General features: G+C 43.7%; 1 protein-coding gene across 2 annotated transcripts in view; it reads left to right on the top strand.

Annotated features, from left to right (window-relative positions):
• Nucleotides 1–4,529: 4,529 nt before the first annotated feature.
• Nucleotides 4,530–17,077, top strand: part of MCF2L2 (MCF.2 cell line derived transforming sequence-like 2) — a 160,958-nt gene continuing 148,410 nt past the window's right edge. Inside the window, exon 1 of one of the 2 annotated variants that reach the window (XM_027647534.1) lies at nucleotides 4,530–5,039. In XM_027647534.1, the coding sequence (XP_027503335.1) occupies nucleotides 4,937–5,039 (103 nt within the window). In that variant the 5' untranslated portion in view covers nucleotides 4,530–4,936. The remainder of the gene's footprint in view (nucleotides 5,040–17,077) is intronic. The other variant, XM_027647522.1, reaches the window with a different exon arrangement.

A 17,077-nucleotide genomic window follows, 5' to 3' on the forward strand; every position in this document is an offset into this window, starting at 1 on the left:
AGGCAGTTACCATGTCCTCTCATTTGCTTCTCTCCAGCATTTCCCATGTCATAGGCTGTGATTTACACCAGCCTAGTCAGTGCTTCTTGAGCTGACCTAAATGGAAAGCCTGGTCCCTTTCCTTCCCAGTTGTTGTGGTTTAACCCCAGCCAGCAACTAATTCCATGCAGCAGCTCTGTCACTGCCCCTGTCACCCTGAAGGGGTGGGGAGGAGAATCAGAAAAAAAAACCCACAACAAAAAGTAAAACTTGTGGGTTGAGATAAGAACAGTTTAATAATTAAAAAAAGTAAAATATAATAATACTAGTAATACTGAAGATAACAACAAAAATAATGGTAATAGTAATAATTGTAATGGAAAAGAGAGAGAGAGAAATAAAACCCGAGACAGGGAAGTGATGCACACTACAATTGCTCCGTCCCTGCTGACCAGTCCATCTCCAAGTGGCCTGTTTCATACACTCTTTCCTAAGTGTATATTAATGGTCCTGCTCACAGATGGACCACTGTGTCAGGACAGCTGTTCTGGAGCACAGACAGTGAATGATTGATGTAAATGATGGTGACAAAAAGGTTTATGATGGAGAACGAAGAAAGGGACAAGAGCAGAGAGCTTTGCTAAAACTAGTGTCTTCAGTGCCCTCTTTTTCTTCAAAGTGGATGTTAGAGGAAGCTGTGCTCCTTTTTAAAGAGCTGAAATGGCCCCTGAGGCAAAGCAGGTCAGTTTTTGCAAAGTTTAGGTAAGAGTCAAAGTGTGAGGGTAGAGCCCCTGGTGTTGCCAGGGGAGCTGTGTGTGGAGAAAGGGTGTACATGCAAGTCTTGGCAGAGAAGCCCACATTTGTCACAGCAGTTGGCTGAGAGGACAGTGGAAAGTCAAGAACAGCAGAGAAGCACCAGCACTGTGACCCTCTTAGAAGCCAAGCAGAAGCACAGTTCACTGAAATGTTCCAAACAGAACAAAAGTAAGAAAACTCAAAATATGGTGTGCTATTTTCCTTTACTGTGTGATTGATGTTCCAGAAAGGAAGCAGCACTGTGTGCCTTCTTTGTGGGTATGAATCAAAGAGATGTCTGACTCATTTAATAGTTTCTTCTACTAATGAAAATGTACTGTAGGTCTGAGGTGCTGCCATAGCCAGTAAGAAGTGGTGACAGTGTAATTACCTTTCCCAGTTGTGCCAAAAGTGTTATAGTTCTTCCCAGCAATACAGCCCCCACCTTTGATACAGAGATCAGACAGATATAGGCAAAAGTTAAGGGAGGGAGAGGTATGATACCAAAGTAGCTTGTTTTCAAAAGAAGAAAATTGGGAAAGGGATCCTAAACTTCTCTGTTATTCCATCAGCCTGCTTTTTTTGGTCCTGCTATGGAAGTGTCTTCAGATGCACTCTGCACACCAGAAGGTTGTAATCTTGTTCTGGAAGGAGATTCTCATGAAAAACTAAAAGATGGGTGAGCTTATAAAGGTTATGTGGGACTGGGAAAATGGAAATAATCAAGACAGTGAAGAAGATAGGCTAGTGTCATGGATGGATCTTATTTTGATTCTCACTAGCCCTTCAAGCTCAGTTGATTAAATGTTTCTTAGTGACAGAAGAAAGATTAATAGCTATATAAGATGAAAAAGAAGAAAAGATCAATTTTTTTTTTCCTGTGAGAGTTTCCCCTTCCATCTGGTCAGGTCATAGAATCTTGTAAACACTTTTTGTTTTCAGTGTGCAATTTACTGCTTATTAAAATTGCTTACAATGTTTTGGCCTCAGCTGTTTGATTCAGGATCTAATAAACAGCTGGTGATTTGTCAGGCTGTCACTCTATGGAAAAATCAAATTCTTTTGCCTGTTGGCCATCATTTTAATAGTGGAACCATGGTGTTTGTACAGCCTCTGATCCTGCTTTCAGAGAGACTCCTGCCTGAAATGTAAATCATCATCCTTTGTACCTCTACCACATGTATATTAGCAAGGGCTTTTATCCTTCAGAGGGGAAATCAGTATTTGTTGTGAAAGTACTGTCTTGATTTCACAAAAAATCCCACTGGAAAATGTTACCATCACAGCAATGGACTAAGTTGCTCCAGCACCTTTGAGCTTTTTCTCAAGTGACAGGCACAGGGCTTTCCTTTGTCTCCAAGAGATCTCTGTAGCCCAGGTTCCTGTTTTTCCCCTTTCTCAACCTGGGTCTTGAAGTGTGGATCACCAGTGCTTTTGCAGTATTTTTGACTTGGTTCAGTCCCTGTGGCTCTTTCATTTGGGAATTTGTAATGGCAATGCACACAGTAAACAGCAACCTCTTTTTAATGCAGGCACCAATGAATCTTGGCAGTGTAAAGAAATCATCCCATAGCTGGTAAAACTAGTGGAGTTTGCAATCCCATGGCTGTGCCCTGCAGCCCAAACCTTCCCACCAAAATTTCCCCCTTTTGTTTGTTATAACTCACATCATGAGGGAGGGACAGCACTCTCAGCTTGGACTGAATCCCATGTAACCCAGCCCACAGTATAAGCTGGGCAGGGAGCAGCCACAAAACATAATTATTGGGTCCCTGCTGTATCCTTTCCCCCTTCAGACTTTGTGCACCTTGCTGGATTTCAGGGAACCTGTGAGAACCAATTTCTCTCTCCTGAACTGGATTGCAATTGACCGGCAGGTTCAAAAGTTATTGAACGTATGCTGGAAAGCTGCAAAGTAGATTAACATAGTAAGAACAAATAATAAGAGAAAAAGGATTCTTAAAATAGCTAATGGCCATGTGTCTGCAGTTACTGATGCTGAATAACAATGTTGGTATAAGAGCGTATGGTCTTAAAATAACTGAGAATGAATCTAGCTAGAAATTAGACAAAGGCTCTCAACTATCCTTAATGTTCTTGAACAGCCTTGCTGTAGGAGTAGTGAGAGCAAACCATCTACTCTGCCTTTCAGTGTGTATTTCGTTTATGAATGGGATTATACAGTGTCTCTCCCTGCAGGGAAGAAAAAAAAAAAGAAAAGAAAAAAAATCCGGTAAATGTCTGGAAACATGGTGACTTTTCTAGTCCCATGTTCCTACCTGTAGTCTGTGACTCTCCAGGAGCAAAATAAAGCATCCCAGGTCTTTCATATTGCTTAAAAAATTATGGCTGGGTGTCAGTCTGCTTCCCACATGCATTTCTTTCCCAATAATGGCATCTCTTCCCTGATTGAGGGAATCCTTTTAACTTTAGTCAAGAGCTTTACAGTTTGACCTTTACTGCCAAGATAGGCAGTAAAATTAGATCTCAGAAAAAAATGTCTTTTGCTTTAATCCCAAAATGTTGGCAGGTGGGTGGCTCTGAAGTCATCATTCTCACATGTTTTCAGGCAGACTTACTGTTAAAATAACTGAGCAGAAGTATGCAAGGAACCTCTCAGCAGAGTTGGTCAGTCATCCCAAAATGAGGACAACAGCACAGATACTCAGACTGGCTTGTAGGTCAGCCAGCTGATTATAGGATTTTCCCATCACAGAGGTAGATAAACCTTTTTGTATCACCGGGACAGACACACTAACCATGCTCTAAGATCGGATGAGCCCACAGGAGGGATTTTGCAGCTTCAGCTTTGTGTATATGTGCTGTCAGGTTCAAACATGTATGTTTGGAAAGGTGGACTCAAGTAAAACTCTATGAATGCATAGGGAAATCTGGAGTTAGAGCTGAATCCACTCTGTGGGAATAGAGCAGATCTTGCAGGTAGCTGCACCCTTCTCTATTTTATTTCTTCAGTTTTAGATGTGTAATAAGTTTTCCCTGTTTCCAGAAGTATCTTGTGTGGAGTTTCAGGTAGGCTTCAGAGGAGGAGGTGCAAAGAGGGAATGGAGACATAAAAGTCTCTGGCATGCCCTGCCCTTTCTCACTTTCTTGCTGCCCTCACTTTCCCTCTTCTCAGATCCCAGCTGGGATCTGTAGCTGGGAGGGTTGATGAAGCTTTCCCATAGTTCAGCAGCCAGTTGCCCTGTGGCAGCTACGTATCCATGCCAGGCTCAGCTGTGTCCCTGGCACCCAGGGGCATCTGCTCCCCATCTGCTCCCCTCAGACCTACTCTGGCCCACTGAAGTTCACCTGTGCCTGGCTGCCCCACAGGCACAGCTAATCACAGGTGAGTCCTGCCCAGCACCCACGGCTCATTAATTCACCCTGCCTGTTAAAGTACAGCTGGAGAGGGTCCCATGGACTCAGTCACACCAGGATCCCTGAGATCCTATCCATGCAGGTGGGCAACAAAGAACAAAGCCCCTGGCCACAACACCCCTAAAAAGCCCACTGCTCCCTCCCCCTCCATGTAAGCGGTGGCTCCATTTTTCAGGCAGGGGCTTTTAGAGGGGATGGGAGGAGGGTCTCTGGGGACACTGTGGGGTTCCACTCGGGAGCAGCCTGCAAGGCACCCGGGCCCCAGACACCAAGGGGGAGCACCGGAGGCTCCGAGCGGGTTGTTCTCTACTCCCAGGCACGCTGTAAAGAGAGCGTCGCAGAGCAGCTGCTGCTGTTAGAGCTCTCCTGCCAGCTCCACTCCTCCCGATGCCATTCCTACCTCCAGGATTTTTCCCTTACTCGCAGCATCACCATCCAAAAGTCTCCCTGGAGGAAGGTATCTGCTTGCTGGTTTGTCTCTTTATCCTTTGCCTCATCCGCGGGAGAAGGGAGGAAAAAAAGCCATAAGCAATCAACTCGCCTGCTTCTTTCCTCTTTTTTTTCCTCCCCCCTCCTGCTCCCTTGCTGCTGTCAAGGGGGGTAAAATCCCCTTCTGGAAGGAGCTTTACGAGGTCCATGCATGGACGGCAGCAAATTGGAAGAGGTGAGCAGCTGACAGAAGATGTGAGAGCTGGAAGGGCCGTGCCGTGGGAGTGGTCCTTGCTTTGTGTGCAAGTGAGGCAGTGAGTGTGCAGCCTCCCACTCTGGGTGCATCTTTTTTTGGATGCTGTGTAGTTCCCTGTGTGAAATGCTTTTTTGGCTAAAAGAGGAAGAGATGTCACATCAGGAGCTCACCCAGCGACTGACTACAGTTATCACCCATGTGGGTAAGTCATCTTTATTTTTCTTCTTACTATGGATTCGGGGGCCCTGTTCTCCCAGGAGGTGCTGATGCCTTTGTGTGACAGTGTCACACCTGTGTTTGAAATAGGAGCCATCGGCAGATTGTGATCCGCTGGCTCTGGGCAATTAGACAGCCTTTTATTGATGGTTTGGTTTGTTTTTCAAGCATGTATTTCCCTGAAAAGGAGGAAGAGTAGGAACAGAGGGTGTCCTACCTGTGAACTGATCTGTGTAAAATACCCGAGCACAGTCCTTGCAGCGAGGTGGTAGAGAAAAGGGGGCGGTGGGAGGATGCTGGAGCAACAGCAGTGCTAATGTGCTGGGCATTTGATTGTGGCACTGGAAGCAGCCCATTCTCAGAGAATCTTTTTTATGTCCTTTGATGTTTCAACGTTTCTGGAAGCTGCTGGGACAGGATCTCAAAAGCTTTTCTCCATGTCAGGCTTGATTTTACTGTTGCTAACCCTCAAATGCCAAGGAATACAGGTGAGGCCCTGTACTATGTGCTGGCATCCTTATGCGTCTAAGCTGGCTACACACTTGCTGGCACTGGTGACTGAATTGCAAGGAACTGACTAACCTGAAACTAGCCAGACAATAGGAGATGCTGGTGATTAAAATATCAACTGAGAAAGGATTTTGTGACCCCTTTTTGTTACCCATAGTTGAGTTAAAGCAGATTGCAGCTGTGTTGCATCATGTAAAGAGAACGTTTTTAGTTGAATTGCATGGAAGCAAATTTTATAGCTGTCAGTGTTTGTAATGGACTGTGTGTTGTGTATACCAGAGATGTTGTACAGGTTCTTGAAATGCCTTTGTCACAGATTTGCTCAATCTGTATATGAAACAGAATGTTACCAAAATCTGGCTTTTAGAGAATATCCAAGTAAGATTTTAGACCAACATTATGCTTTGGTTTGATGTTAGCTGTAGCAGCTGAACTAAGTTTAAGAAAGCAAATGCAATCAGTACCTTGCCCAAAGAAATAGCACAAAAGCAGATTTAAACTGAATAAAATATTTAAGACCAGGTCCTATCTCTGCAAGATCTTATCCAGGGGTCAGGCTTCGTGCTCCTGGTAACCTCAGCAGGAGCTGGGCATGGGACAGAGTGTGATTGCCATGAGAGCTTGCGGCAGCAGCCTCTTCGACCCAGTAATGCCAACACGAGCTGCTTTGCAGTTGTGCAAATTCAGACTGACATGAAGTCACATGAATTCACATTTTTATTATGAAGATTCAAGATTCAATTTAATTTTGTTTTAGGAAGAATATTTCAGTGGAGCCAAAGAGATTTGTGCATGTTCTGGTTTTCCTGTTAAACTCAATACAGGTCCCTATCATCCATGTTGAGGACCCTCCTTGATGTCAGGAGGGATTTGCTAGAGGTAACATAGCATTATGTTACCTACTATATAATATATTATGATCTAGTAGAAAATAATTCTAGACACTAGAATGATGTTAATGAACCTTTCTCCCGTTCCCTGATATGTAGGAGAGGTTTCTGGGTCATGTGGCTGGTGCTAAAGAGTGTCATTGGTTTTCTGGAGATTGAGCAGGCCAGTCCTAGGGAGAGGAATCAAGGTCACAGATCTTGGTATTTTTTCCATTTCACACTGAGGCAAGAGCTGGGTTTATCAGCTTCCAACAGGGAAAGATAATCCCACCATTTTCCCAGCCACTGGAGACCTACAAAGCAGACGCTACTTGTGGAGTCTGCCTGCCTTTTTGTAGGCAGTGCTCATTTTTTATTGAATCATGTAACTGGAAAAAGCAGTTGTGCAAAAATGGAAGCAAGTAGTGTTAAAATATTTATCTTTGGCTGAAGGAAGAACATTTCTTCCAAACCCTCTGATAATGCACTATGTTTATGAATAACATCTTGTAGTGTGAGTTGCCGTAGCTGAATCAGCAGTAGCTTATTGAAAGAGTAATTCCTAGGAAGCTGCACAGGTCTCTTGGAAGTTCAGTGGGAATCTTTGCATCTCAAGCAAGTTAAAGGGCTCTCAGCCTTAGCAAACTGAGGGGATCCTCACCATGAACATACTTTATAGTGTTTACTATTTTTACAACAACTATCACCTTCATATTACTGCTTGGACTGATGGGATTCAACCTGTCTAGAATGTTCCTTGCTTGGGAACACAGCTCCCAGCTCACCCAGGGAGCAGGAGGGAAGAAACTGATGCACTAAATTTGAAAAATGCCAAACAAGAACTTTATGGGAGAGTTAAAAAAAAGACGTATATTTGCAATAAATTCTTTATGGGATTGTTTTGATCTGTGTCAGGTAGACGACACACCAGTTTATTTTTAGTGTATTGATGAGAGTGACACAAACATAGTTAATTGCCTGGGGTTCATCTTATCTGTCCTGGGAAAAAGCTCTCATCCCTCATTAGCTGACTCATGTTGTGTTAGACAGTTCATGTGCTTACAACAAAAGCCTCTTATCCCGCTACAGACTTCATACATACAGCTACCTGCCTTACCAGGTTAAAATCAAAGCACTGAATGTATTTCCCTGCTCTCTTAATTGATACTTTTCTACTGCCATGCACCCTGTACCGTAGCACGTCTTCATACAGTGTCAAACAACAGAGGACCAAATTAGATCTCTTAAACAGCTCTGTGCTCCCTCAGCCTCCCTGGGATTGTTCCTGATAGCCATGGTGTGGGTGAGGTAATGGGGCCACAAGAGGTGCCTGGGACAGGAGTAGTTTTTGAATACCAGCAGGCTTTCTGCTTACTATCCGAGATCTGGCACAAAATGCTACCCAATCATGTTACCAAAACTGCGTCAAGATTCTTTTTTTAATTTAACCTACTTTCATTGAACTTGTTTGCTGGGAGGTGTTGGGGAAACACTCATCAATTTTGAAAAAAGTGTGTCCTTCAGGTAGGTGGGCAGGTGGCAGCTCTTCTGTGGTGGGGAGGAAAGAGCTTTGCTGGGTGCCTGGTGCCGATGGCAGGATTGTTTGCCTGTGGGAACATGCACAGTTCTTCTGGCTTGCAAAGCCCACAAGAATATGCTTTTGTGCACTCACTGCCCACCCACACTTGGCATTTGGTCCCCAGAAGTATGATGCCAGCTTTGTTATTTGTGGGCAGCGTTCTGGGCACAGTTACGCACACGAGCACCTCCACCCAGTGCCCCATTTACCACAGATTTTTTCTTACAATGATTTTATAATAGGATGGAGCTGCCAGAACCAACGTGAGCTGTCTCAAAAGGACAGCAGCTTGGGTCCTCTGTTGCCAGTAAAGAACTCCACAGCATGTTAGAGATGGAGTTTTCTTAGAGGCTCCCCTTAAATCTCGATGAAGTTGTAAGAACTCCTCACATCTTCAAATGTCAGGTGGATCCAGATGAGCTGGCTGTCAGTGTCCCTGGCAGGGAAGGCAGTGATGTGAATTTGCAGAAAGGACTACGTTGCACAAATGTTGCATAAAAGATCCATACAGTCAGCATTTATCTGATTTTGTATATTCTTATTTGTCCAATTAATGAAAAAAAAAAAAGGAATTTAAATAACTTGATGGAAATCAAAAGGAAAGTCAGTGGCAGAAGTTGGTCTCGGATTGACACCTCAGGACTTAGACAACCACCTAAAATTCCTGTTTGTTAACCATAGTGTGTCAGTTCCCACCACTCTTGGCTTAACCACCAGAGTTGAGGGAGCTGTGTAAAATACTTGTGTGTGTGAAGAGAACCTGTGTTACAATTCAGAACAGGAAGTAAAGGATGATACTGCATCCACTTGACTGTGTGAGAGGAATTTAGGTCAGCAGAATGGAATAACCCAAGCTGGCACTTGTCCGAGGCCAATGGCTTAGCATCACAAGTCACAGAATCTGCTTTATGCTACAAAGCCAGAAATAATCTAATATGTCACAGCTGGAGAGACGATTGCAATGATTCTGATATTGTCTGTGTACATCAAGGGCACTCAAAAGAGATATTGCAAGAAATTAGCTTTCGAGGCACCATATCAAATAGGCCCTCTGCTACTTCTCTGCAAAGGCCTAAATCAAGGCAATAGAAATTCCCCTGCCTGCAATAGAAAATTCTTCCCTTTGTTTCAGATCGTTCATGCATTTCAGGAACTCTTTTCGAACCACTGATTCTGCAGCTCTGTCCTACTTACGGATTTCTGGTGCGCAGCTGGGGGCAACTGGTCCTTCCACTGACCACGGCACACCAGGTTTCCTCACCCAAAAGTAATATACAGGCATGGGATGGACATCTATCCCTGCATTCCCAATGAAATATAACAACAGAAAACTTCAAAAATGTGTCTGTAAATTTACTTGGGATCTCATGCTAACGGGAAGTGGTAGGTTGCAGTTCCTTTCCCCATTAACCTACTTCTGTAAAAACATTGAGCTGTGATAATGTTATCTGCATCTTTCTCTCTGTACCCCAGTAAAGCTTTTGAACTGTTGGCCAATTTTTACCAAATTTGGTGAAGTGGCAGAGGTCAAAAATATTGCGTTCATGCAAAATATGAAAACAGTAACTGAAGAGAAAGGTGCAATTAGTGAAGAAAATACTAATAAGCTCATTCTGTTAGATCTAAGAGATTCCATGTGGGAAAGTGCCATGTGGGAAATGAAAGATAATGACAATTTATCTTTTTTAGTTTCAGAGCTTAAAAAAGCTACTTGTTTACTTTTTTGTTCCTAGATTGTGGTTATTAATTTTACTCTGTTCTATATGGCCTATTTCGTGCAGCTGTTTCTATAGAAACTGTTTAGCAAGGAACTGTTTAAAAGTGTTTTGTTATTTCTGCAAAGTTTGTGTCTATAAAAAGTGGAAATTAAACTCTCACAAAAAATGTGCAGATGTGCCTAGTGCACTTTCCAAAGTGTAGAATATTACAAGTACCACATACTTGTTTAAAGCCCACATTCTAACCTGTTTTGTTGAGACATGATCAGAAATAAAGACTGTAAGAAAATGTTATGAGTTGGGGATCAAGAACACTTCTTTGTCTCAAAGCAAATTATTTATGTAATAGCTTTGTCTCATGTTTAGGGAGACAGAGGTGACTAAAGAGCTTCCCAGAACCAGAAGAAATAGTAGCTTGCATTAAGGCTGCTTCTGTTTCAGGAGAGAACAACTCAGAGATGTTTCTCTTCAATATTGCACTTTAGCTGTGGACTTTTTCATGTGAGATGAGACCCTGGCATCCTTGAGAGAATTTGAGAAAAAGGTAGAAAAATTTTGTGCTATCCAGGTGTGTTACTGTTAATAATTTCTTTCAGAGCAGCATGCAGTAAGGAGAGCCATGCACAGCACCACAGAATTGAAAGGCTGCTTACAGCCCTAGTGGTTTTCTCATTTATGGATATTCTCCCCAAAATTGGCTGTTATACCCTGAGCTTTCATTCTCAAGCCAGTAAGAGAGCAGGATGTTGGAAAGAAAAGGGAATGGCAGTAGCTATCCACCATCTGCTTGCTGCAAGGTTTTCACACTTTCTACTTAGGCATGTTGTGATGGCAACTGTTGGAGACAGGGAACTAGGCTGGATGGAACTGAGGTGTGATCCAATCTGTCAATCTGTAAGTCACTCTCTTTTTCAAAAGCCTCCACGTTGCTGCTGTTATATCTCATGCCACAGCAGTCTCCCTCTGTCCTTTGTTTTCTAGTCTGCCTCAGTAATGGCTTGTGGGTGTTTGTTTCTTGGCATGGAGGAGTGTTTAACATCCACGGAAATTAGTAAAGGAAAATCAGATGAGAGAAACCAAGTTTAGCTGTTGGTAGTGGTGATGCCCATGGTGCCTTCCACAGCTGTGCAGGCTGGACAGCAGGTCCTGTACATCCCTAGAAAGCTCTGCTCGCCTCTGCAGTTTGTCTGTTGGTGCCTGGAAAGTAGTTGGGACACAAATGAGTAATTCCAAGATGCATGTTTCAGTTGCAAGGAGGTCTGTGTGTCTTCGATTTGGGTCAGCTCACAGCTTTCCTGAACCCACCTCTCTCTCAGGACTGTATTTTAGACAGTGATAGCCCTTTGTGGCAGTTTTAATAAAGCAGAAAGCAGGAACATCTGACTAACAGAGTAGGCTCTTGCAAACACTATGTGGTGGTTTTCTGTTGGGTTTTGGGTTTCCTTTTGCACTTTTTTGGGTTTTGGTGTGGGGTTTTTTTTGTCTGTTTGCTTCTTTTTTTTTTTTTCTGTTTTGTGGAAGAAGCAGTTTTGTTATTAAATAACAATTTCAAAATAAAAAGGAAGAATGAGATAGCTTAGGTTACAAGCAAGAGAAAAATGACTTTTTACAGCATTATACAATGAGCTAGTCAGACTGTGGCACTTCCCTCTCTGCCCTTAAACACTTCAGAGCAAGCCCAGGGCTACCTGGAAGGAGAAAATGAGGGGACTGTCCAGGGGAAAACAAGTGTAGGAGGTTTCCTCCTGTGATTCAGGCACAATGAGAGATGCTGGTGCTGGCAGAAGTCATTGCTCACTAGCAGGGTGAGCAGTTGTGAACATTCTGCTAAGTCCCAAGATTAAAAAGCAAATAGGACCAGAAGGAGGTAGAGAGAAGCCCCTGTCTGCTCCCATCTCTGTGGCAGAGGGAAGCTCAGATGGCCTCATTGGAAATTAAACTGAGCTGACATCTATCACGTTTCCTGGCAGCTCGTTAAATACAAGGGCCCTTTTCCACCTCTTGCCTCATCTTTTATTTAATTCCTTTTTCTCGCCCTCCATATGGTGCCTGAATCCAAGAGGTTCCCTGAGAGGACATCTCCCTGGGGGAAACAGGTTCAACACTTCGGAAGGTACTTGCAGCACCGGGTCATCTCAATGAGTAGAGAATAAGCTCATCAATTCCATGGCTGTCACTCTTTTTTTCATTTTGCACTATGTTGGAGGCCTCTTTTAGCCCCTGAGGTTGGACTCGGTATTCAATCCAGGATGGACTTTTCTGGACCCGGGTGACTGCTAAAGTAATTTTGACAGCACAGTGTCTAGTACATGGTACTAGTCCATTCTGTATATTTTATCCTGTTCTTCAGAGCTGGGCTTGGAGCATTTGGGAGAAAATAAACCATAAATGTTTTGTGTTAATGCTGTGTTTGTGTTAATGCTGTGCTTCAGCCCACTGACCGAGTTTCTTGTACCTCCCTTTAGAATTCAGCACAGTAACATCTGGATTTCCCCAGATGGTCAGCGGGTGAGTGGGAGAAATCTAAGTTCTCTGCAAAGCTGCCTGATCCTTCTCATGTGAGAAAATGCTGGAGAATGATATGAAAGGGATAACATGGCACATGGATCATTATTAGTCAGTCAGCTTTGGTGATTCACACTAACCAGTGCAGCAGACACGGTCAGAGTGGAAACCAAGGAACAGAATGGAGACAGGCTGATGAAACAGCCCACTCTTACATGCATAGGTGGAAAAACATCAGTTGTAAATACCTTAAGTGCTCTGTAAATCATGGCATGGAGGGAGGTACTGCTCAGAGAGCAGGAACTCTGTAAAGAAAAGCTGGTGAGTTTAGCAGAGGAAAGGCTCCAGTTTGGCATGGGGACAGATGTGTAGGGGACAACTGGGTTGAGATCACAGCATCTTCAAGCTCCACTGTCATGTAAACACAACACAGATAACATCTGTCAGTCCAAAGGCATAACTGCCTCTGAGGAATTATTGAGCTTGTGTACTGGAAGAGAGCCATGTCCAGCATGTGAGTTCAGGCTGGTCTGAAGTAACAGCATTTATTCAAGGGTGACATACATTACATTTGTGTGCACCCACCTCTTGTCTTTTGCAGTGTGGCATTGCAGAAGGCTGATGCCTTTTCAGCAGAGGCCTGCAAATAATTCTGTTAGTGAGTAGTCCTAGGGAATGAAGCACTGAACCAAGACAGAAAATCCCAAATTTCAGTGCACCCTAAGATTTAGTTTACGAAGATGCTGTGTTCTGTGTCTATCTTTTCTAGCCATTGCAGAGAGAACAGTACAGAAAAATATCCCAAACAATGTGGCCAAAGGAAAGATGGGCTACCGGTATCAAAAATTCATGCTGTCATGGAATTATTGTCTATTCTGTTGGCGGAACAACATGCACACAATAGCTCAAAACCAGCATTGCACCTGCTGTGTGTTCTATTTGGGGTGTTCTTGAAAATGCATTGTTCCAAAATCACTGCTCTCATGAAATTTGAGTCCTGAATCTTTTAGGCAGTCAGGACCTAAAAGAACAGCCAAAGTACTGATTCTCCATGCCTTCCTGGAGGGTGCTTCTCATTTGCCTGCCTCAAAGGTGGACTGTGCCCATGGTTTGGCTCTGGTATGAGGTACTACCGTCTAGTGCTCTCCTGATCTGAGGACACAGGGGCTTGTTTGGCACCTCAAGGCAGTCAGCCCAGCCCTCCCTTGTATCGGCAGAGCATCCCTGATTCCAGAGCTACATGAACGCAACACAGATGGAGTTCTCTGAGGACTCCATTGCAGTAAGTGCAGGACTATTACACTGAATGTAAAGGTGACTCTCTGGAAGTTTAAATAGAGATACTAAGGTCCTTTTTGCAATGTTAGTCCAGGTCTGATTCCTGACCTGGATTACTCAAGCATGGGAGTAAAGGTTAAATTTCTGCAAAAGCCAAAATTCTTTGAAACATTGCAAAGAAGTGACAGGAAACAATGTCTCATCAATGATACAACAAAATGGCTCTGATCCAGAAAGGTCCAAAGAGCTCTCTATTTCTGTGTGAATAAATGGGGAACTGCTGATACTCTGCACTCCACAGATATTTTTGTCTGAGTGCACTCAGCTGTAGCTGACCCAGCTGTAGCCACTGCTGCAAGCAGGTATAAGAGGCAGCACAGAGACTTAGCACCTACTATCAGAATTTCCTGAGTTCATGTGGGGATCTTGGGTCAGTTCCTGCCAGAGCTCAAGGAAAGCCAAGCTGAGAGGATCTCAAGTCAGATTCCCCACATCCGTGAGCACAGCCTGTAATCCCTGTGCTTCCGGTTACCTCCATCTGTGCCTCAAGGATCTTGGATGGAAACCAGCAGCTCTTACCCTGAGACTGTTTATGCACCCACTCATATCACCTAATATGTGAACACCCCAACTGTCCTACAGCAGGGCTGTCATAGTATCTATCCATATATTAACACCATATGTTACAGAATTGGTAGGAGAAAGGCTGGATCTGCCACTTCCGCAGTGCAGGCTGTTGCCCAGGGCAACGAGATACGAGGGGCTGCAAACCATTTAGCTCTTGCTTCCTCTGCATGATCGTGAGCTCTGTGATTTCCAGTTTCCCTTGGGCAATGAATTGTCTACAGCTGGCCCCGAAAACAAGAGCAGTTATCTGTGGTTCCAAGACATAAATACAAGGCAAACAATGCTGATCTACAGCGTTGTAGGCTACCTGGCAACAGCTGCAGACAGGATCTGACTCTCCTCATTCAATACATGTCTTGAGCTCCAGAGATTTTATATATATCTATACTCCCACGGGAGAACCACTTCAGGAAACTGGCATGCGAAGAGGTGAAGAAAATCTAAAACCAGAGAGGGTATCTTTCAGTATTTCAAGAGAGTGATTGTTGCCTTTAAATTCCAAGACCTTTAAGATAGCAGCCATATTTTAATTATACATAGGAAGGGAATAAGTCCACAGTTACTCCAGTAAATATCTCCAGTTATTGTTATTGCAACATCTCCAGTTTAGTTATGACTTTCCAAGGATGTGCACGTGCTGACAGACAGGTACCAGGGAAAGAAGTACAAAAAACAGACACAGCTCGAGTAGCAATGATAAGTAGAAAAGAGATTATTTGAATGTTAAAATATATATTTGAATATACTGTCTGTTAGCTATATATGTTACAAGCTTGACATTCCAAATGCATTTTTTTCCTGGTGTGGAGCTCATATTCTAATAGAATTGCTGTGGCTAGAATTACTATCAGAAGAGTTTGCCTCTTTTTATCAATCAATAATTCTTCACCTAACAAAACATGACTATAAATATTTCCTCCCTTAGGGTCTAAAGTTCACTGTTATACATTACACTGTAGTTCCTAGATCTCTGAAGCCAAGGCTTACTTTTTGAAGGGATCAATATTGGTGTTTGCAGCATGAAAGCCAAAGCTGATGACATACATAGGAGCCATGCTATTGATCTTGCAACATCCAGAGAAAAGGTTATTTCAAACCGAAATAGCCATGGCCTTAGCATGACCCTGAGCTGTAATCAGGTACAGAACTCAGAGAGCTCCCAGCAATTACACGCCAGTAGTTGGTGCAGGAAGGTTGCTGGGAAAATCTGATTAATCCTTATTATGGCGATCAGCTTTTTTTGTGAAAACAAACTTCCCAATTTTTTTAAAGGAGAAATTCAAAGCTACTCTCACATTTCATCTGTCTCAGATATTTGCACTGTTATCAGTGTCTAGTATCTTTTCCCATTCCACACCGAAGAAGCCAGGAGGGGCTTCACAGCTGACCGAAGTCACAGTTCAGTCTGAGATAAAATTTTTGGTCCTTTTTTTTTTTTTGATAGCTCATAAAAATCCATCTTTCTGGCTTTGTTTTCAGCTAGGAGAGAATGCAGTTTCAGCAGTGTGCAATTGTCATTTTGGATCATGTTGAATTACACTCTGACTATACAGTAGAGCCTTGTGCATATTTTATCTTGAATGGGAGCAGAGAGCCGGCAGCCAAGTGCCCTGGGAAGAGCAGAACTGGTGGGACAGAGCAAAGAGGAGCCTGTCAGTGATATTCTGTGCCCATTCTACCCCAGTACCTGCAACAGCAGCTCTGTATGGGCCACACTCTGCCTGTCCCACTGTCCCCTTCAGTGCTGGGGTGTCACATCTGTCCAAGTTTTTCCCAGTCCAGTCATAAGAGGGAGAAATGAAACACAAGCTGTCATCCCCTGCACCCTTCTCCTTCCAGCAGGGTGGCAGAGCAGGGCTGCTGCCTGAGGAAGGGGGGTGTGTGTGTGTTGGTCTCAGGAAGCAGCTGTGCGGGAGAGGGGGAGAAGGCAGCAGAAGGAGCAGAGGGCACATCAGCTCCGCTTGGCACTGCTGTTTCTTCTGTCACTGTCCCTCAAGGAAAGGGTCAGACCTTTGCGGGATCACCTGAAAGGCAAGGTGTTACAGAGATGGGCAGAGGAGCCTCACTCCCTCAAACCCCTTCTCCAAGCGTTTTTAAGCCGGTACTGGTACCCAGGAGTTACTCTCTGTTGATGGAAAGATCCGGGCGCTCCCACCGCTGCCTTTTTGCGGAAGAGCCGCTGGAGGGCGCGGGAGGGTGAACCATTCCCTGCCCGAGCCCCGCAGCCCCGGGGCATCTCCTCCTGAGGCCACAGCATAAGAGTGCAAAATACCAATATCACGAGTTCGGAGAAAACCACGGTCTCCAGAGATAAATACCCTGTGAGATGGGTGTTGAACCTTTGAAAATTGGGGTATAAAAGTACTCTATCTAAGCTTTTCATGCAAACTGGGATATACTATAGAAGGACATCACTTCACTACATGTGTGTAATTATTGATCCTTTTAGTAATCATAGTTTAAGTTTTACATAAAATCTATTTTTCTATTTAGGAGTAAACACATCTGTTCATTTTAATATCTAGAAAATATAAGAAAGAGCCTAATCTTATACCAGCTTCTCTTTCAGAAAATGTGGGAATCTGTCGTGATTTTGATAATAAAAATTAGTAACATTAATTAAACACTACAGAAGTTACTAAAAGTCCTAAACATCTGCCAGAAAATACAAAAGCTAGGAATATACCTTGCAGAAAAATAAGGCTGGCATCAGTATGATTTTTCTCACCCCCAGAGCGCTGTCCCGTAATACCTGAGCAAAGGTGGTGAGAGACTCAAATGATATATCAGGTCTAAATTAATCCAGCAAGTCTAAACTGCAGGTCACGAACAGCAGAGAAAGCAGCTGGAAAGAGCATCACCCACAGCATACAGGAAAGAGGGACTGAGGGCCCTCACAAATGCAGTAGCTGAAACATTGGATGGAGGGTGTGTTGGT

Source organism: Corapipo altera, unplaced genomic scaffold (genome assembly GCF_003945725.1).
Source record: "Corapipo altera isolate COAL_440 unplaced genomic scaffold, ASM394572v1 113, whole genome shotgun sequence".
NCBI classification, from domain to species: Eukaryota; Metazoa; Chordata; class Aves; order Passeriformes; family Pipridae; genus Corapipo; species Corapipo altera.